At 40.6% G+C, this 22,751-nt stretch overlaps 1 protein-coding gene across 2 annotated transcripts in view; it reads left to right on the top strand.

Moving 5' to 3' along the window:
• Positions 1 to 22,751, top strand: part of LYPD6 (LY6/PLAUR domain containing 6) — a 111,023-nt gene that overhangs the window by 84,267 nt on the left and 4,005 nt on the right. For both annotated transcript variants that reach the window (XM_029934610.1, XM_029934609.1), the window contains exons 3-4: positions 6,378 to 6,476; positions 21,462 to 21,592. In XM_029934610.1, the coding sequence (XP_029790470.1) occupies positions 6,378 to 6,476; positions 21,462 to 21,592 (230 nt within the window). The remainder of the gene's footprint in view (positions 1 to 6,377; positions 6,477 to 21,461; positions 21,593 to 22,751) is intronic.

Genomic DNA, 22,751 nt, shown 5'->3' with positions numbered 1-22,751 from the left:
GAGTGGTTGAAATAATATACACTCTGTTGCATTATTTGTGGACTAGAAATAATATCCATAAAATAAGAGGCACATATATAATACACAACTGCATGTTTGGTGCTTGTGATGGTGTAATTGGCTTCGATGGTAAACTGAGGTTGCTCAAAATGCTTCCCTCTAATTTTTTAACTCCAAGTACACTTTTGACATGCAGAAAATAGTTTCTTCAGACTTACTGCTATTGTATACTCTCACCAGTAAAAGGCTGGTGCCTACTGGCTAATTGTGTGGGAGGATTACCTGGCTGCTTGTTTTTACAGGGTGTTTATTTTAGTAACCATGAAGGGAAGGTGCTCTGATACTTCCTTTGTTTTCTAAGATTGCATTTTGTTCTTCTCTCCAAAGAGCTGTGCTTTTTTATTAGACCATGCTTTTTTATTAGACCTGGTGAACGAAAATATAAATTTCAGTCTTGGTTTTGATTGCTAAATCCTTCGGCTTCTGTGGGGCTTTTCCTCTACTTCAGTGACTGACTCAGCAGTCACCTCGCTGGAAAACAGGCCTCCTCTGAGGCTGTGATTGTCCACAGGGTGGGAAGGAAGATCAAGGAGATTGGATGTACGTGAGCAAGAATAAGGCAAACACACCCCACTTCTGTGCCAGTCTTGTGGGGGAGCCAGGCCAGCGCTGCGTGGGCCCCTCACCCAAAAGCCCATTTCAGAATAGGATCTCTGACAGATGGGCTCTGCCAGGCCAGAGGGGCACCCACCCCTGCTCCCTAGAAGCTGGGGGGAAGGTTCTGCTCCTGTGACCTGTATTAGTTAAGTAGATCTTGCATGGCCTGATTAGAAAGAATTCTCCATATAGAAAAAATTGGTGGGGTTCTCTGATATGATTTTGAGATGTGGAGGATAGAGGATGTCATTTCTAAGCTGGATTAGACATTGATGCTTCACCGGCAGTTCTGGGTGGAGTTCTCTTGTAGAGCCTCCCTGACTGGTCATGGGGAGCAAAATTCTTGCTGAATGAAGTTACTGTCGATGGTTCCTACTGCACATTTCTCCACACTGTTTCAGAAGTTTTTGAAGTTTGTTTGCTTGTTTTTGCACTTTGATTTTTTTTTTAAAGGTCATGGTCCTCGGCCCCCGAGCAGCAGCCTCTAGTCCAGGTTTGGATGGAGTGATCTCTCTACAAATAAGCAGGTTTCTATAGAACATAGACCATAAAAAATAGATGAGGGAGGTGTGGGGTTATTCGGACTTTAAATTATTGATGTAATCACCTCACTTTGTAGATGGAGGCACAAACAGCTTTTCTGGGGCAGCGAGAGAGCCAGTTTCCGTTAATGTTAGCTACTGCTCAGAACCTACCCAAGGAGAAATCAGTGATACCAGAGACATTGAGAAGACCCACAAGTTTTCCACACCAGGCAAACTCATTTCCCATGGGCCCAGAGATCGTAAGGGGGGCTGAGATTGAAACCCTGGTTAGGAAAGTTCAGCACCCGTGACTCATCTCCCTTGCTTCCTGGTCCCCTAATTTTTAGAAGTTTCTAACCTATAAAAGAAATCAACTTTATGGCTTTCAAATTGAAGCACGGTCCTCGATAACATTCTTTTCTATAGTTTGTATGTTTTCCTTTTCTTTTTCATGTGAAAAATGATGAATTTCTTCCCAACCTATAATTAAAATACCAAAGACTAATAAAACCTTCAAAACAGGAGTTAGTATTCAGAGAAATGGAGTGACTTATTTAGTTGCTAGATGTCACACGAGATAGCGGAATTTAACATCCTAAGTGGCTTCAACCTATTCTTGGCCTCCATTTCTTTACTGATACTAAAAACCTTTCCTGAGAAGTCCAGTTTTTTCTGGTTGTATATTCTGAGTGTTTGCTTAGTCACATTGAACAAAGAGCCATATTCTTCAGAGTGGGCTTGTTTATGCCCACATAGTGAGCCAGTGACATTGTTGCATAATTTTATACTATGCAAGTCCTAGGGAGTAAGGACTGGAAAGGTACCAGGAAATGCATTCCTATCAGAAATACATTCATAGTATTCAAGTTATACTGACAATATTTTGTTGATAAATGGACTGAGAAAGAAGATCAATTTATTAGATTTCTAGAAATTTTACATTTGCATCCACTTTCCAAAAACAATGGAAATTAACTTGGGAAAAATAAAACAAGTTTGGATGCATTACCTATCAACATACATTTTAAAACAAGATTTCTTTCTCACCACAGTTCTGGTAACTGAAGGCTTTTGTCCAGGCAGAAGTTCCAAGAGATGGAAACAAAGATGAAATCTCTTCCATCGCCTTACGAATGAATTATAGTAGCTTGAACTATGGCTGACCATGAGACTTAATGGACAGATTACATTACAGGAAGTAACTGGGCACTTTGGTGTTTTTTTTCTTTACAATCACCTACTCTTGAGGGACCAAGGACTTATGCCCTGAAATACAGAATACTAAGCTTATTAACTCTGTGATCAAGAGCCAAATTAGATTCATTCACAGCTGGGGCCACAACAGTTTGAAACTCTACTTGCTCTGTAATGCTTTGAAGTCACAAAGAAGAAAATAACACATCTCTTAGGAACCTCTTTCCTTCCTCTTAAAAAAAGAACTTCTTTATCAGATGCAGTATCAATTAGCAAGTTACTGGAGACAGTTGCTCATCTGTAGACCTTAGTTTTGGTTAAATATTTCCAGAGGGAGGGATTTAACCATTTACTTTGTGTTGTGCTATAGCTGAGTCTGTTTGTGGAGATTTGTCATTGAAAAGGGTTTGGTTATTCACTGATCTGCAAGGTGCAAATGCATGTCCCTATAAGCAATACTAGACTGTCATGGTTGAGAGTCACACAGATAGGAAGTTGTAGATTTAAAAGTAAAAACTCACTGAAAATAAGATCATTTGATTAACTGTAAATAATATGTGCTGATAAACACATTCAGATTCAAACGATTTGAAACAAAGCTTGATTTTGCTACCATAGGGCTTTGGCCCATATTTCTGTTTAAATTTTTATATATTTGGGTTAATTTTGGAGTCCAGGCCTATCTGTATAAGAAATAACAGTATTTAATTTAATATGTCACTAGTCTTGCAAAAGATCATTTTGAAGAATGTATTAAATAATCCAAATTTGGGGACACTATAACCTATTAGTGCCAGGTTCTCAGTAAGTTTATTCTTGTAGTGGCTGGGTCATCAATCTTCGTTCAGAGTTCTTAATTTATTTCTTTGATGGGAAAGTTTCCAGGAATAACTAGTCCAACATTCCAGTGAAAAGTTTTACTGGCTGCAGTGACAGACATAAAATTGGATGCTCTCGTGAATTAATCATGCAAGCTGAAGGGGTCCAGCTAGCTTGTAGTCATAAACTGTGGTGAACAGGATGATAATTTTTTGAGAAATACTTTTCTTTGACAAATCATCTACATCTTTTTTTTAATACTCTTACTTTGATAATTCTTCACATTCTATAAGCTCCTTTAAAGTTCTTTTAAACTTATTTGTACATTACATGTTGTTTTAATTATTATTTTTCTAATATTTATTTTTTAAAGATAGCATGTGCAAACGGGGGAGGGACAGAGAGAGAGAGAGAGAGAGAGAGAGAGAGGGACAGAGGATCTGAAGGAGGCTCTGTGCTGATGGCAGAGAGCCCAATACAGGGTTGGAACTCAGGAACCACGAGATCCTAACATGAGCCAAAGTGTGATGCTCAACCTACTGAGCCACTCAGGCGCCCCGATATATTATGTGTTTTTAAATTGATAGTGAAACTATTTTTTTTAAATATCCAATAGGACAGTTTCCTAAAATAGTTTGTATGGGTTTTCTCATAACAGTATTTGTGAAAATAAGTTAATTTAAGTGTCCATAAGAATATTTAATGTCTTTGGAATTTAAGAAGCTATTTGTGCTTAATTCTTCAAGTGTGTACTTATCTAAGTAGACTCTTTCTATTCAAATGTAGCCCACCTATCTAGGTGGAGACATAAAAATTGTGTGTAGTTTTCAAAATAGTTTACCTCTGTTTTATTATAACTATGTTAGGGGGAACATGTTTCCCACAGTGACATCCTCATTGGGAATGAAGCAGTTGGATGGCTCTCTCTCGGCCACTTTCTGTCCCTCATGTTCTGTAGGAAGTCCATGCACTTGCTTTCATTATGCTTATGAACTTGAGTCACCGCATACTTGCAGGAACATAGTTGGTCCCTAAAAATGTCCAGTGACTTATCTTTTTTAGACAGCTTCTGAGTTTTGATCATGCTAGATTACTGAATATTGCCAGAGTCAGCTCTGTGAAATACTGCAAGCCGGTACAAGGCTGCCAGCTCTTCTATGCAAGGTGAAAATCAAAGTTAAATCTGGCCCATAATTTTGGCCTTAAGCTGCTGCCTCCTCCTTCATTTATTTTTGATAACATACTTAATTGGTTCCATGTGGGCAAAGCAATTTACCCTGAGATGATTACTTCCACCGGTGGGATACGCAGGCTCAGCCCTCTGCAAGGCAGAGCAGTTGGCTCCTGAAGATGAAGTATTTGGGTGTTTGTCATTTTCAAAGAGGCCAGGTGATTTTACAAATTAAAAACAAATATGAGAGTTCTCTTTATGAGAGGCAGAACTCTAAGTTGAGCAAGTAAGAGCACATCGATGCAAATAAGAGCACATCGGTGCAAGTAAGAGCACGTTGGTGAAAAGGATGGCGACAACCTGGCATTCCTGGCACCCTCTCTGGATGCTCATTCATAAATGCCCACCAGGCCCTGGGTGCGCTGACTCGCTCTAGAGCATGCCTCGCCCCATCCCCCTGTGGCTGAGCATAAATGAAGGCAAGGATACAAGTACCTTTAGAGTTCTTGTACTCTTCAGAAGGCAGGAAAGGACCATTCAGAGGTGGGGGGAAGAAGGGCTAGGAGGGCTTCCTGGAATTACCCATCCCTCAGACACCAGGCCTTCATGCCTCGGTATCCACACGTGCCTTTGGCAGGCTGCCCCGTGGACATTGAATATGGGCCCAAGACAGCCCTTAGGAGGGTCACCTCTGCACAGCATAGATTTTAGTAATGAAGATTCTTTTCCTAGCTGATACTTACCATCCCCAGGAATTCTTAACCATATCAAATCAACCAGATAAAGACATCAGATCGAACCAGAGAAATCGTCACTTTTATAGGTCAAAAATGGTCAAACCTAAGGACATTTTTAATGATTCAACCTACTATTTATATTTATATATTGACATAGCTATAAAAGTTGAATAAAAGTGAATCTTTGGAAATCTAGAGTGCCTATTTTGTTTTTAATATTTATTTATTTTTGAGAGAGAGTACAAGCAGGGGAAGGGCAGAGACACACACACACAGAATCTGAGCAGGCTCTTCACTGCCAGGGCAAAGCCTGATGTGGGTCTCAAACTCATGAACCAGGAGATCATGTTGGAGCCAAAGTTGGATGCTTACCCAGCTGAGCCACCCAGGAGCCCCTAGAGTGCCTATTTTTAATTGAAATTTTGATTGAGATAATTGTACATTCATAAGCAGCTGTAAGAAATAATATAGGGAGATCCCAGGTTTACTTTAGCCACTTTCACCCAATGGTAACATTTTGAAAACTATAGAATAATATCACAACCAGGTTACTAACATTGATATAACCAATCCACCTGTCTTATTCAGACTTCCCCAGTTTTCCTTGTGTTCATTTGTATATGTGTGTATTTAATTCTACAGTTTTCTCATGTGTAGAAGTTTGTATATCTACCACCAAGTCAAGACATTAAAGTTTCAATAGCACAAGAATCTCTCCTACAGACCTCCCCTCCCCCTCCTTCCTCTTACCCTGCCCCCCAACTACTCCCATCCCTAGCCCCTGCAACCACTAATCTTTCTTCCATTTCTAAAATGTTGTCATTTTGAAAATGTTAAATAAATGGAATCATACAGAATATAACCTTTGGGATTGCTTTTGTTTTCTACTTTGCATAATTCCCTGGAAGTTCATCCAAGCTGTTGAATGTATTAAGAGTTCACTTGTATTGCTAGTGTTCATTCCATAGTATGGAGGCACCACAGTGTGTTTGACCATTCATTCATTGAAGGACATCTGGATTGTTTCCAGTTTGGGGCTATTACAAATAAAGTTGCTGTGAACATTTGCATATAGGCTTTTGTGTGACTTTTAGTTTTCAATTCCCAGAGATAAATGCCTCAGAGTAATTGCTGGGTCATACAGTAGTTACATGGTTGGTTTTCTAAGAGCCTGCTAGGTTGTTTTGAGAATCCTTTTTGAAAAATGAAAATGTCTACCTTCAGGATTCTGTGCTCAGTCTAAAAAATTAATTTTTCTCTCGATCCTTTTTCTAGCCACACCATATCCTGGTGGATTTAAGTGTTTCACCTGTGAAAAGGCAGCAGACAATTATGAGTGCAACCGATGGGCTCCAGACATCTACTGTCCTCGAGGTAAACTCAGTAGACAGATTGGGGTGCCCATGAGTGAACAGTCTCGTTGACTTTGACGCATAGGTAGAGAGAGGCATGCTTGCGGTCTCGGCCACTTCTCTTGTCTGAGGCTATTCGTAGGTCTTTTATCATCAACTCATCATCAGAGGCTCTCAGAGACATCAGCTAATCATAGGATTGCCCCCTTCCTCATGAAGCAGCCGTGGAGTGCCAGCAGAGGTAAGCGACCTGTCCCGCCCCCTTCCCCAGCCAAAAACAGGACAAGAAGAGAACAAGTAGCCTTTTGGCCACTCTTTGAAGATTAGTCATCGCATAATAACTTCCTTTATGTAAAGTTTGAATTGATGTTCATATAAAGATCCCATTTATTACATATTTTGCCAGAGGCTTCGATCCTGAGACTGCATGAAAGCTAGAATTCTAAATGCCGCCATTGCACACTTGTGCACATGCGCGCGCGCGCACACACACACACACACACACACACACACACACACATACACAAGCAACCCTGAGCTTTTTAAGCCATTAAGTTCTTTTTGAAGGATGAGATAGATGCCCAATTGAAGCATGAAATTTTGACCCTGAGGCCCATTTCAAAATGAAGTAGATGATTCACATCCATATTTGTATCTCTTTTATCCTGTTGAATAAAGATGGTTATATTTAGCTATGGAATCACTGTTAATTGGCTATTTTAATTTTAGAGGAAAATTGGTTCCTTTGATGGAGGGATGGTGAGGACAGAACATTTTATTGACAAATATTTGAGTGAGTAGTTAGATGTGCTTCACTGATAACTTTATCCAGTTGTTAAAATGACTGAACACACCAACATCGAGTCAAATATATTTTTACATAATGCAGGAGCCTCATACTCTAGTGAAAGACACTCTGTCTCCCTGGAGGACTGGACATCGGGAGAACATAGAGCAATTAAAAGACAAGTGTCAGCTGCCTAAGCCAGTAGTATTTAGCCTATGAACTTCCACCTTCAAATCACTTCAAAATCCCTGTAACCTGTGCCCTCCCTCGGTCAGTGGTCCTCAATCTCCAGCAATATCAGTATTCCCTGGAGGGCTTATTAAAACACAGATTTATACCTCTCCCCTTGCCCCACTCCTGATTCAGTAAGTCTGTGATGGGGTCTGAGAATTTGCATTCCTAAGGAGATCTCAGGTGATACAGATGCTGCTGGTGTGGAAACCACATGGTAAGAAACGCAGCTCTAGGGAACCTGGGCCTGCGTCTCTGAGATGAGGGCCGTGCACTGGCGTAGTTCAATGTCACAGGTGATTCTGATGAGCAGTCGGGGGCAAGAACCACTGGGAGCGCCTCTCCCCACTAATAGAAAGTGAAAGGTACTGTTGTTGTTTCTAGCTTCCTCTTGTTTACTTTTAGGCTGTTGGTAATGGGGTCCCAAAAGACCACAGGGAAGAGGAAAACATGGAGATGCTTTTAAAGATTGGCTTAATCACAAGCTAGATATGCAGCCATCCCGCTAATCAAAGATAAGTCCTGTCTGCATTGCCTTCTGCAGTCCTGTGCTTATTTTGGAATAAGCCAGTGTTTTTCTAACATTACCCCAGCAGGGTGAACATTTGGGTAGGTTGCCGGTGGACTTGGTTTGACCACTGCTTCTCAAACTTGATGGCATGTTGAAATCCAGGGGGACATTTTTAAGACACCGATGCCTGCGTTCATAGTCAGAGTCATATTTAAACAGCATGCGGTATGGCCGAGCATAAGGATTTTTGAAATCTCGCCAGGTAGTTCTAATATGCAGCAAAATTTGAGAACTGCGATAAACAGTGACTCTGGACAAACACAGGATGATTTGCTGGTGTAGCTAGTCATCTTTGGGACGGTTCCAGCAGAGACGGAGCTGGCAGACTTGCTTTTGAAACCGTTGCCATGAGTGAGATCTCTTCAGAGGAAATGTGGCAGTGCTTTTCTCGGTATTGCCCCTGCAGAAAGGATGCCGAGGACACGGAGGGGTCGTGAGCTGGCGCTCTCAGGCTTTGGGCTGGACTTCATAGAGGTTCAGTCCAAGTCGAATGGTGTCCAAGTATATCCCTGTCACAAAGGAAACACAGGTGACCGGTAGCACTCTGCTTGAATTCCTCTCTGGAAAAGAGGAAGATCCCTTCTGATGTTTTCTTCAAAGGTCACAATCTATTCTTCCAAAGGACAGACATCTGAAAGTGTCCCAGCGTTCACACAATTTCCCCCTTTGCCTTTTTTCTCCCACTTTTATCTTTCTGTCCTTACGTTTATAAGGGTAAATGGAAAGTGATGCCGGCTTCATGACACAGAACAACTATGCCGGGCTTTTGGGGGGATCATGCAATGAAAGATAGGAATCTGGTTTCTTCTTTCAGGGTGCACCCAGTTAGCTGGGGAAATAAGATCTGAGTGTATCAAATGTCAAAAATATCAGGACAAAAGCAAGTGCCAAAAGCAGCATGGCCTTCAGTTCTGTGGGAGCTTGTGGGGACAATTGCGCTGCGGGGGCTGAGGTAGCCAGTGACAGCACTGTGGGCTGGGAAGAGGCAGTGGCCCTACAAGTAGGCAGCAGAAGCAGGATGCTCAAGAAGACGTGTCTTCTGGGAAGCCGCTCAGCGCAAAGGTATGGAGATGGGGTTCCCAGGTGTGCTCCATGGACCCAAAGTGAGTGCAGCAACTAGTTCGTGTCGGAGAATAATAGGAGCAAAGTAGTGGAGCTTGGTTATTTTCGTGAGGCCTTGAACATCAGGTAAGCAATGGGGACTGAAGCTGTAACCTGAGAAGAGACGAAGCCACACTCAGCTTCTTCCTCTGGGTTTTCTCCAGATTTTTCTAACGATAAAAATGGCATTATTATTATTAGATTAAAATATGAATGGTGTCTACTGACTGACCCTAGATTTTTGTTTGTTTATATTAGTTTGGAGCAGCTCTAGGTCTACCAACAGGCATCATAAGGGGAGCCCAGTAGATGCTATGGAAAAAGTCCTAGCTTTCTGTGATATTCCTGGGCTTTTGTTTATTTTGTGACATGTTTAGCTAGGTTTTAAGTATCACATGATGTGAAAATAACTTGTTGAAAGCAAAAAACACATTTTATGTACATATTTAATCTTATCTCCTTGGAATAAGCCCACATTCCAAATTGTGTAGGGGATCGCCTGGAGCTTAAGAATTTTCTAAAAATGAACTCAGTCACATGGATGTAAATAGAGACTATTGTGTTTTAGCAGCTGAGGTCAGCTTGCTTCCAGATTCAACAGACTTGTTGTGAATTATCATTTGGCAAAATAAGCATCCAGAAAGCTCCATCCTAGCTAGAATCACTCTGCAGGACAGTGGTGGCATCAGCCACCTGCCTCTAGCTAACTCAGGCTCCCCGTCACTCTTACTTTTCAAGTGTCTTATATAAGTATTTTCTTCTCCAGAACTTTGTTATTGCCTCCAGCACTTAGAGCCTCCTGACACCGTACTCTCTCCCTAGAACATGAGCATTTAAGAGCCCTCGATGACTGGCTCTCGTTGCTTCACTTGTTTGGCTTCTGTTTAGGCACTTCCTGTGAGATAACTATCATCGTCAGAAAGGATCTCGAAATCTTATTAAATGAGGGACCAGTTAGAGGAACCGGTGAAAGAGAACAAGCATTAATAGCATGCGCTGAGTTTACAGATTTTGCCAGTGCACAAGATTAAAAGCTTTATGAGAGTGAGGCGGGCTCAGTGTTTATTAAGAGTCTGTAGAATTAAATGTCAAGTCAAAAACATTATAATTTTCAAAAAGGCTCATTCTGTGGAGAATGCTTAAGCAGCCAAGGCTTTTGTGTTTCTTCTTGATTATGAAGTACAGATGCCTCCCTTTAAGGCAAAATCTTCACTTGAAATTACTGCTGATGCAACATCAGACCTAGAGAAGTCTCAAGATGGAGGGACATGTATCCTTTGGGTTCTAGCTTCTGAGCTGCTCATGATTTTTTTTTTTTTGGTAGAAGTGAAGTAAAAGTTGGGGGGCTCTTTGTAGGTCTGTCATCTCCTGTAAGTAGGAAATACATAAATGTGGGCCCAGAATAACTGAACACAAACTCTGTGGTTACACATATTCAGGAAAGACTTCTTAATTGTTGACTTCTTTCAGATAGAGCCCAGGCTGAGGCGGGCCTTGTGTTTTACTTTACCCGAGGGTAGATTTTTTTTTTCTCTTTTAGGCAATGTTAGGAGATAGCCCTTCAAGGTTTCTACCATTCCACAGAGGTCTCTACTCTAGCTCCAAACCCCATGAGGACCCAGGCCTTGTGTCTTCTTGTAGTTTATCTGTTAACATCTCCCAGCCTTACCTCCATCCTGGGTACAGAACTCAGAACTTAGTGTTGGCTTTTAGAATTTCCTTTACTTTCAGGAGAGTTCTTTTGTATATCTATAAAAAGTATTGGCTATATATTATCTAGTACTCTGGGCTGCTATGTAATGAAATGGTGTTCAGGTGACCTGTTTTGTCATATTGCTAAATGGAAGCCTTAGACTTCCTCCTTTTTTTTAAAGTAAAAATATTTAACTTAAAGTTTAACATACATACCAGAAACTGGATAGATCATAGGTGCTGAGCTCATTTAGTTTTCACTAAGGGCACAGGCTGTGTGTCTGTCACCCGTGTTAAGCTTCAGAATCTCAGGAGTCCACTAGGGTCCCCCACTCATTACACCCTACCTCTCAGAGGTAACACAATTGTGACTACTATCACTCAGCTATGTATCAATGAAATTGTAGAATGCACTCCTTTCTTTTTCTCATTTTCTCTGTGAAATTCATCCATGTTTTTGTGAGCCGCAAAGCTATTCTCACAGATATATAGTAGTACACCACTATATGAATATGCTAATATTCGTCCACTCCTCTCTTTTTTTTCATTTTTAAAAATATTTTTTAAGTTTGTCAAAATTCACATTTTATTCTGCAGAACTATCATGAGTTTAATTTTTTTCTATATGGCAGAGATTTTATTTATTTTTAAAAATAGTTTATTGTCAAATTGGTTTCCATACAACACCCAGTGCTCTTCCCCACAAGTGCCCTACTCCATCACCACCACCTCTTTTTCCCCCTCCCCCTTCCCCTTCAACCCTCAGTTCGTTTTCAGTATTCAGTAGTCTCTCAGGTTTTGCATCCCTCTCTCTCCCCAACTCTCTTTCCCCCTTCCTCTCCCCCTGGTCCTCCATTAGGTTTCTCCTGTTCTCCTGTTAGACCTATGAGTGCAAACATATGGTATCTGTCCTTTTCTGCCTGACTTATTTCGCCTAGCATGACACCCTCAAGTTCCATCCACTTTCCTATAAATGGCCATATCTCATTCTTTCTCATTGCCATGTAGTACTCCATTGTGTATATATACCACATCTTCTTGATCCACTCATCAGGTGATGGACATTTAGACTCTTTCCAGGATTTGGTTATTGTTGACATTGCTGCTATGAACATTGGGGTACATGTGCTCCTATGTGTCAGCACTCCTGTATCCCTTGGGTAAATCCCTAGCAGTGCTATTGCTGGGTCATAAGGGAGTTCTATGGATAGTTCTTTGAGGAATCTCCACACTGTTTTCCAGAGCGGCTGCACCAGTTTACATTCCCACCAACAGTGCAGGAGGGTGCCCGTCTTCCCACACCCTCGCCAGCATCTATAGTCTTTATCCACTCTGACTGGCGTGAGGTGGTATCTCAGTGTGGTTTTGATTTGTGTTTCCCTGATGATGAGTGATGTTGAGCATCATTTCATGTGCCTGTAGGCCATCTGGATGTCCTCTTTGGAGATGTGTCTGTTTATATCTTCTGCCCATTTCTTCACTGGGTTATTTGTTTTTTTGGGTGTGGAGTTTGGTGAGTCCACTCCTCTCTTAACGGACATTTGGATTGTCTCCAGTTTTCGAGTGTTGTGAGCACACTTGGTTCGGCACACGTACGTGTGCATTTCCACTTCTATCCCAGTGGGGCGGCTGCGCGTGCGGCAGGCGTGCTCCGGCCTTACCGGGTGCTGCGCAGCTGTTTTCCAGAACGGCTGTCCTGATTTGTACTCTCAGCAGCAGTGCCTGAGTGAGCCAGTTGCTGCACAAGCTTGCCAACACTTAGTGTTCACAGAAATGACAGAAGCTAGAAGTTAATGGAATGACATTTTTAAAGCGCTGAAAGTAAAGAACTGCCACCCTAGAATTCTGCACTGAATCTGCCAGCCTCACTTCTCTGTGTATCTCATCTGTCCAGGCTGCCTGCTGGCTCTGAGTTCCTGTTTGTGCCTCCCAGTTCTCCCGAGAGCGACAGAGGCTCTGCTCAGCTCCTTTGTCCCTTCGCAGGGCTTTCTGCTTGGCTTCTCAGCCTCTGCATGTGCAACTTTTGAGTCAGCAGGTGCCTTGCGGGGAGAACAAGTAGAGAATGTCATGCTCAACTCAGTGTGCTGTTCCTCTCCCTGGTTTCTTGCTCTTCAAATCCTATCTGCCTTTGGTAGCTCACCTATGCTCTCACAGAGATTTCCGTTGCTTTAATTTTATCTGGCTATTTTAATTTTATTCTGTTGTTTCTCAGTAAGAAGATACAAGCTAGTTCATTTCAGCTGGCATTGTAATTCTCAGATTTACTCTTTTTTTAGAACTTTTCCAGGGGCGCTGGGGTGGCTCAGTCAGTGAAACCTCTGACTTTGGCTCAGGTCATGATCTCATGGTTCATAAGTTTGAGCCCTGGTCCAACTCTATGCTGACAGCTCAGAGCCTGGAACCTGCTTTGGATTCTGTGTTTTCCTCTCTCTCTGCCCCTCACCCATTCATTCATTCATTCATTCTGTCTCTCTCTCAAAAATAAATAAACATTAAAAAAGAACTTTAAAAAAGGAACATTTCCCCGTAATTTTTAACCCAAAAATTCTAGCAGCCTGAACAAGATGGTTTCCTTTTGACACCCTGAAATCATCGAACTTACTGCAGTTCACAGTGTTTTTGCCCAGGTATTTTCTATTAACGTAATTGCCTCAGATAGGAAGCATCTATTTGATGTTTTTGTCTTAGCACTTTTATTTTAACTACTGTCCTCTGTAAGATTCCGTTTACCCTCACTGCTTTTACATACCTCCCCAACCACTTTTTCTGCCTTTGCGTGGTTATAAGCACATAGCTTTCTGAATTTCAGTGATTTGCTCTAAAAGAGAGTTCCTCAAGTTAATATGTCATCTGTCCTTAGCAGGCATGGGAGATTTTTTTTTTTCTTTGAAAAGACAAGACAAAAACAAAACCCAAGATATCATCCTGGAAATAACACCCTGATTAAGGAATGGATTATTTCCCGTAGCCCAGAGGCTTCTTACATGACTGCTTTTGGGTGCTGTCTCTACCACCAAGGATCCTCTTACAGGCTCAGTGGTGTCCCCCCCAAGTTTGCATGGGAAGCATAACCCCCAGTATTTCTGAATGTGATTATAGTTAAAGATAGGGTCTTTAAGGTAGTAATTCTAGTTCAGTGAGGAAGAGGAGATTAGGACACAGACTTGCACAGTGGAAAGACCATGAAAAGATACAGGGAGAAGTTGCACATCGGTGAGCAAGGAAAGAGGCCTCAGAAGAAAGCAACCCTGCTGATACCTTAATGTGGACATTCAGCCTCCAGAACTGTGAAAAAATAGATTTCTGCTGTTTAGATCATCTAATCTAAGGTACTATGTTATGCAGTTTATCTAGAATCCAGAATTACCCTGAATTCAAAACCAGACTAAGATAGTACCAAAAAACAAAACAAAATAAAACAAAAACAAAAACCACACAACCCCCCCCGAAATCTAATATTCCTTATGAATACAATCACAAGCATCCTTAATATTAACAGATAAAATTTAGCAGTATATAAAAATAAACCTAACCAAGTAGAGCTCATTTCAGGAATGCAGGTCTGCTTCAATATTTGAAAATCAACCAGTGTAATCCACAATATTAACAGGCTGAAGATGGAAACCGTATGTTAATGTCAACTGAAGCAAATTTGACAAAACTCAACACCATTCATGATCAACAACTTTCAGAAAAAACAGTATGAGAGAAACTTCCTCAACTTGATAAGAATATTTATTTTTAAAAAAACCTATAGCAAATATTATACTTAATAGTGAATGACAAAATACTTCCCTGTTAAGATAAAGAATTAGGCAAGGATATCACTTTCATTATTTTTATCCAACGTTATACTGAAAGTTCTACCCAGTGCAGTAAGGCAAGAAAAGGAAATGAAAGGCATATATATTGGAAAAGAAGAAATAAAACTGTCCCATATCACAGATGACACAATTTTCTAAGTAGAAAATCCCAACACTTCTACACAAAATTCTTAGCACAATAAGTTCAGCAAGGTCATAAAATACTAAGATTAAGACACAAAATTAAAAAAAAAGACACAAAATTCAATTGTACTCATATATACTATCAATTAACACATGGTTATTGAATTTAAGAATATAATACCACTTACAATGGTTCAGAAACATTAAATACTTAAAGGTAAATCTAACAAAACACATGCAGGACTTGTATGCTGAAACTATAAATGCTAGTGAAAGATTTCTGAGAAAATCTAAGTAAATGGAGAGACCATGTTCATGAAGTGAAAGACTCCACAGAGTAAAGATGTCAGTTCTGTCCAAATTTCTCTGCAGGTTTTACATAATACCTATCAAAATTCTAGCAAAATTGTTTGTAGCTCTAGACAGGATTATTGTACAATTTATATGAAAAGGTAAGTAACGAGAATAGCTGAACCAGTTTTGAAAAAGGAATAAAATGGGAAGAACCAAACTACCCTCTTTCAAGACTTATCATATGACTACAGTAATCAGGACTGTAGCACTGTAAGAGGGATAAAGACATAGATTAATGGAACAGAATGGAGATTTCAGAAAGAGACTCTCAAAAATATGCCCAACTTATTTTTGACAGGTATACAAACTATGATTCACTAGGGGAAAGAGCCTTTCCACAGACATGCTAGAGCATTTGGACATCCACGGGCAAAAAAATGAACCTTAACCTAAGTATTACACTTCTTACAAAAGTTAACTCAAAATTAATCATAGACTTAAATGTCAAATATAAACTATTTGACATTCAGGGGAAAAAGCACAGGAGAAAAATCTTTGAGATCTAAGGCTAGGCAAAAAGTTCTTAGACTTGATGATATAAAAAGTATGATCCATAAAAGAAAAAATTGGTAAATTGGACTCTATCAAAATTAAAAACTTTCACTCTACATAAGACTCTGTTAAGAGTATGAAAAGACCAACAACAAACTGATATAAAACATTTGCTAATCAAATATCTGACAAAGGACTAGCATCTAAAATGTATAAAGATTTCTCAAAACACAATAGTAAAAAATCAAACAAAATAAGCCAGAAAAAGACAAAAGCATGAACAGATCTTTCACCAAGGAAAATAAACAGATGGCAAATAAACACATATTCAACATCATTAGCCATTCAGAAAATGCAAATTAAAAACATAAGATATCACTCTACATCTATCAGGATGTCTAAAATAAAAAATAGCAACACCATCAAATGAAGTAACAATTGGCAGAAACTAGATCACACATATATTGTGGGTGGGAGTATAAAATAGTATACTCTCGAAGACAGTATGGCAGTTTCTTAAACAATTAAACAGGCACCTACCATAAAACCTAGTAATTCCACTTCTGAACATTTATCCCAGAGAAATGAAAACCTATGTTCATACTAAAGTTTTATACAAGTGCTGATAGCAGATTTATTAATAATATCCCTAACCTAGATATCCTTTTCATGGATAAATGGTTAAACCAACCTTGGTACATCCACAGCAGGATTAAAAATGAACAAACGTTTGATACAATAATCCAGATAACTCTCAAGTGAATAAGGCTGAGTGAAAATGCCTAATCCCCAAGGTTTACATACTGTATGAACCCATTTATATAATATCCCTACAAGGACAAAATTATAGAAATGGAGCACAGATTAGTGATTGCCAAGGATTAAGGAAGGAGTATGGAGAGGAGGGATGAGGATGTGAGAATAAAAAGTGGACATGAGTGATCCTTGTGGAGGTAGAAATGTCCTGTATCTTGACTACATCAACATCAATATCTTAATTGAGACACTATATTACAGTTTTGCAATATGTTGCCATTTGGGGGAAACTGGGTGAAGGGTACATGAGATCCTTACATTCTATTTCTTATAAATTCATGTGAATCTGTATCTAAAATAAAAAGTTTAATTAAAAAAAACACCAGTAAAAATAATACATCAGTTGTGCTAATGTTGAGAAACACTGATCCAGAAGGCAAGCCACACATACCACATTAGGAAACTAAGAAAGGCTGTGAACCCGGTTGGGAGGAAAATAAAGGAAAGCTTCACAGAACCCTTGAATTCATATTGAACCTTGAAGAACAGGTTTCCAGGAGCAGAAGATAGGGGGAAATTTTTTTGTTGTAAAGAATGGTCAAAAAATATACTATGGTGTCTCAAAGTATTCAGCAGGCAATGATGAGGTAGTCTGGGGCCTAGATCAAGGGTAATGTTGAATAGTAATAAGTGCTGAGTTTCAAATGCCAAGCTCCGAGTTGTGAATGTAATTGATGCTTCTAGTAAGGAAGTGATGTTACTCCTATATCCTTTTTATTTTTATTTTTTGAGAGAGACAGAGAGCGAGTGAGCTTGTGAGCAGGGGAGGGATAGGAAGAGACAGAGGATCTGAAGTGGGCTCTGAGCTGACAGCAGAGAGCCCAATGCTGGACTCAAACTCACAAACAGTACATGAGGTCATAACCTGAGCCAAAGTCTGTTGCTCAACCTAATGAGCCAGCCTGTCGCCCCTACTCCTACATTCCTGGCACACAGCTTCAGGAGAAGAGAGAGAGAGTAACAGACCACCTGCCGACCACTCCGGTAGGCCAGATAAACAAAGCAGTATTCAGCCAGGGCTCCTTGATAGCTAGGGTTCACCCAGGCTCTCAGAGGCAGTGAGTAGCATGATCTGACCTTGGTTTCGTGATTTACATCTGGTGGCTGTCTGGCACCTGCATTAGAAAAGAGAGAGGTCAGAGACAAGACAGGAAATGATGAGGGCCAGCACTGGAAAAACGGAAAATGGAACAGAAAGATTAGGATAATGGAGACATTTCAGGGAACTTGAAGACACCCTGGCTGGGTAAGAGAAGTCTGAGCATATTCTGAATTTCCTAGTCCGAGATGGAGGTGCCACATCTCAGGACTCAGGAGCTCCCTTCCTGAGATAAAAGCACTGGAAGATAAACAAATGGGGGGGGGGATATGATTTATTTGAGAGACATGAGGCCTGAGGTGCTGCTTGCAACGTCCAGGAGATAGCTGGAGATTCGGTTCTATAGTTCGGGAGAGAGAATCAGACTGAAGACAACTTTGGAGGTTGGATGAGATCACTTCAGTGAGAAGAGAAGAGGTTCAAGAACAGATCATGGGAGAATATCAACATTCAGGTTGGAGAAAACGCTGGAAGAAAAGAGACCAGAGATGCAGGAGAAAATCTAGAAGACAAAACTCTGAAGCCCAGGGGAATTATGTGGAGGACATTATACATATAGAGCCCAAGAGCTGCAACGAGATCCTTTGGGGTCGGTCACGGGAGTAGAGCATCCAGTTGGACACTTAGGCAAAGTCATTAGAGAGGAGGACCTGGAAACAGCTGGATGTGAAGGACTGAGGGCACAGTAAGGAATCAGGCTGGGAGTATGCTGCCGGATGCCACTGGGCTTTCATTTTTTCCAATATACTTTGTAATATTAGGATTACAGTTATTTTCCTCCCATTAATTTTCTTGCACACAGTGAATTGTTCTCTAGCATCACTTTAATCATTATATATGTTTGCAAAGAAACCAAAACTGGTGGAGCCACAGGGAATAACTGAGTGGCGAGAAAGCCTTTTATCAGAGAATTGGTCATTTTTAATTCAAATCATTTAATGTATACTTTGTTGAAATTCAGTTTCTGTTATTGGAAACTGAATATTGGTAGGTAAGTGGAAATTTACATTTTAGCTTTGAACTTTTTTTTTAATTTCAGAACTAGGTTATGGAATTTCTGTGTGTGTGTGTGTGTGTGTGTGTGTGTGTGTGTGTGTGTGTGTATTTCATGAAAATTATAAGTTTTGTGTTTTCCAATAGTTTATTTGGCTCTGTTAATGAGCTCTGCTTTCAGTTGCATGCCTGTGAGTCTTCCAGAAAAATGCTTTTGTTTCACAACCTCTGGGAATACCATGCTGTTGCAGAATATGAGATTTTAGAGGCCCAAACTAACCTGGTAGAAATTCAAATCCATCTTTTATCTTTTAGATAAAAGCCTTTGAAATCCTTTTAGTATGAAGTTATCAGCAGGCTTGATTCTCATATAACCTCATTACTAACCCAAGGATTATTCAGAATGCACGGAGAGCAATGCTCCATGGCTGAAACTCTTTTTTTTTTTTTTTATCAAATTCTACAGCCCAGTGATAAGCCACATGTGGTCCACCTAGTTCTGCTTGGGAAATGCTGCCTGCTTGCCTTAGAGATCACGATACAGGTTCAAGGCTCTCCTAAGTTGTGCTCTGAAGAAACCTGTTCAACTTTATTTGAATATTTCCAAGACTTACTTAACTACAGAACATTGTTTCACATTAACATTTCATAACTCACCCACGGGTTTTGTAAGATAGTGGGATGGATACTTCCAAGGGATTTACACTTCAGATCTAAGGTTGCTGCTGCTGGAAGTAATGGGGTGTTCACAAAATATCTTTGTTTTAAGGTCAGATTTGGTGAGTGCAAGACGATTTATTATCTGGTCTCAACACTGATCATTTTTGTCCCATCCCCGCCCCAGGATGGCAAGAGTGAGCTTATTAGGTACTGCACTTTGACATATATATCTTCCTCATTAGTCATCTCTGCAGTGGAATAAATTTGCAATTAATAAAAGAGAGTTTGTTGTGGGCATAAAAGTAAGAACAAAACAGCTCTATCAAGTTCGCCAATTGTTACTCAAAGCTTACTGAAGACAAGAGAATTTAATACTTGGGGAACAAACCCAATTTCCAAAACTGAAACCATACAGTGATTTTCTTATTCCATAAATGGATGATCTTATCTGCTCAGATTTACATTTGGAGCAATTAAACCTCTGGCATCTGCTCCTGGTTTTCTGTATGAAGAGGAGACAGAAGATAAGAACATTCCTGTGTTTATTGCTTTTTTGAGCATCTCAAGGTGGGATGCGGTGGGAAAGAGGTACCTGTCATGGCCATATATGTCCAAGTCTGATACCAAAGAAATAGACCAGTCCTCTTTGGGAAACGTGGTAAATCCCTCAAGCCACTGGGTCCATTTGTTAAAACCTGTCACAGGCTTAAAAAAAATTTTTTTAAGTCAGAGGAGAGCTGCCATCTGCTCTCCATCAGAAAAACAATCACTCCAATACTAAAATATTTTAGGGCTTTGGGAGAATCATTGCAGGTGCAAAATTGTCAACTTTTCCTGTGAGCACATAGGTGGCTATACTTACTCCACTTCCAAAGAGCTCTCCAGGACCCTGAGCTGGCTAGGACTGCCTTGACCTGATTCCCACCAATAAAATTCTGGTCAGAGTACAGTGTGGGAACAGCATTTCAGGTAGGACATTGATCAGACACAGCCCCAGGGTAACCATTAAGGAAATACCCATCCTTAGTGAGACTCAATCAGAGATCACTCACTCAGGTTCCTGTCGGGGGGGGGGGGGTTAGGAAGATTATTAAAACCCCTGGATATTCATGACTCTCAAGATGTGTCCGTGTGGTCTGTATTAGCTCATTCTCAGTGCCTAAAATTCTCAAGCTTTCTTCTCTGAACATTAGTACTTTGGTTAAAAGCTGCCAAAATTGTGACAGAATCTGGTGGGCAAAATTTTTATTGCCTAATAAATAATATCATAGAAGGTCATAATTCCATATTAGCCACTAAATATCCAAAATGTATAAAGCATGCAAAGTCGAGTCCAAGGAATGAAAAACAGCTCAGTGACATTTCTTAAGAGTTATTCATTTCTTTTTCATTCTGAAAGTGGAGCAGAAACAGTCTCCTAAATCCCAGGCTTAGAAAGCTGAACACTGCCTAGAGGCCTTAAAGAATTACTTTGACAAAGCCATTTTTCTTTAGTCTTTAAATTTGAAAGAGAAAAATTCTCCATGGTAGTTTGGAAGAAATCTTAAGTTTCTGGATTCCTAAGACCTGGAGGGATGTCTAGAAACTTACATCATGGTCGGTCTTCCTCTGCCATTTTAGAAGACACTGAAATCCTGCTAGGGAGAAATGATGCCCCTCCATTTCAGAACAGCTTCATTGTTGGGTTCGTTTTCTTCTATAATAAATTCCAGGATCTAGCTATGCTCATTGTCAAGAAGTTCTTTATTTTGGGTAAAATCATTTTCTCAAGATAAAATGAATCTGTTTTTAATTATTCAGTCCTTACTTGGGAATAGACACATACACACACATGCCTCTGCTATAGTCTTTTAACTCCTTGAAGAACATTGTTACCTACCTGTTTTTAACCCCTCCTTATCATCCTGAAAACTGCGGATTCTCATATCGTAATCATCCCTCCTGACCGCTTCTCCCATAAAAATAAAAATCAATATAGTGGAACAATTTGTTGAGAGGCAAAGAGTCATACCACTGTATCTTGGTTTATGAGGATGACGATGGGCCGAACGACCAATATTCTTCAGAAGGCTCTCTTCCTACCGTGGCGAAGTGCATCTCTCCAAGGACGTCTTTGGGATCAGACATAAACTCAACACGGTGTACATCTCATGTGCTGTTAAATCTCTCCAGGACTTGTAATGTTGACCCTCTGTTGTTTCCTTTCCCGGCAGGTCGGGCTAACATTTCCCATCTCAACTGAAACATATTTTCTCTGTTGACAGAGACCAGATACTGCTACACACAGCACACAATGGAAGTCACAGGAAACAGCATCTCTGTCACCAAACGCTGCGTTCCCCTGGAAGAGTGCTTGTCCACTGGCTGCAGAGATTCTGAGCATGAAGGCCACAAGGTCGGGGCAACAAAGCACGTGACTGGTACAGCACAGTTAGTCTTCCTCCGCCGCAGATGCGAGCCCCAGCTCATGAGCCAATTCCCACTCTCTGGCGTAGCCTGGCTTTTGAGAAGATTCTTTATACCATTCTGAGAAAGATGCCATTCTGAGAAGATTCTCCTTTCCTGTTTGCTCTAAAAGAATAAGAATTTATACGAGAGCATAGGAAAACCAGTATAAATCATGTAAACACAACACCAAGAGGTTATTGAAAGTCACTGTAATCCCCTTCTTGAATCCAAAGAAAGTAGTAAAGCCACTGGAAGGAAGAGGGATGAGGGATCAGTTATGTCCTCACAGTAAAACATTGCAGATGTACCAACAATTCATTTAGTGGAGGATGGCCATGGCAGTTAACCGCCCATAATTATCTGTGAAGTGAGGCTCACGTTCTTATTGGATCGTTGATTTGGGGACAGTATCTGTTGGCTCCTGAATCATTTGAGTAGGTGGTCGGAGAACCATCTCCTTGTGGGTTGGCTCCCCCTTAAACCCCATCTGGTGCCTATATGGAAGCACTCAGTATAAAGTGAGCTGTAAGTGCTCCCTGAAGGAGAACATAAAGAACCAGAGAAAGGCAGCCTGACCTGTGGTTGGAGTGGAGAATGCCCTCGACTCTCCTGCTGGTGGTGCAGAGCTGGCTCCACATGCTACCTTGTGTATCAGGCAGGCCTTGGCCTTTATTTGGACTTGGCTCACTTCTTCCCCTCAGGCTGCCTTCCTGGTGGTCAGAAACAACTTCTACCCTTAATGCCCTGGAACAGCACGATTTAGTAGGGGTTTCAAGAAAACACCTAATTTTCTAGCAACTCGTGGAATACACTAATAAGTTTTAAAATATAATCTATCACCTTGATCCTGATTTGAAATATAAAAGCTAAATTCAAGGATTTTACCTACCCCTCATCCCACTCCCAGCAAGCTAGGCTTTCAGGCATTATTGTGACTACTTTATCACAGATCAAGTTAAATATCAGAGAAGTGACATCATGTGCAAAGGTCACTCAGCTGGTAACTGACAGAATTCAAACTCACTTCTGACTTTCAGTTTCTCTCCTTGATATTATGTCTCCCTAGCCCATGTCAACTGTGACCAGACTCAAATCTCTGCAGGATA

This window comes from Suricata suricatta, chromosome 3 (genome assembly GCF_006229205.1).
Source record: "Suricata suricatta isolate VVHF042 chromosome 3, meerkat_22Aug2017_6uvM2_HiC, whole genome shotgun sequence".
Lineage (NCBI taxonomy): Eukaryota > Metazoa > Chordata > Mammalia > Carnivora > Herpestidae > Suricata > Suricata suricatta.
The sequence above is the reverse complement of the archived record's forward strand: the minus strand, read 5'-3'. Positions and strand labels throughout refer to the sequence as shown.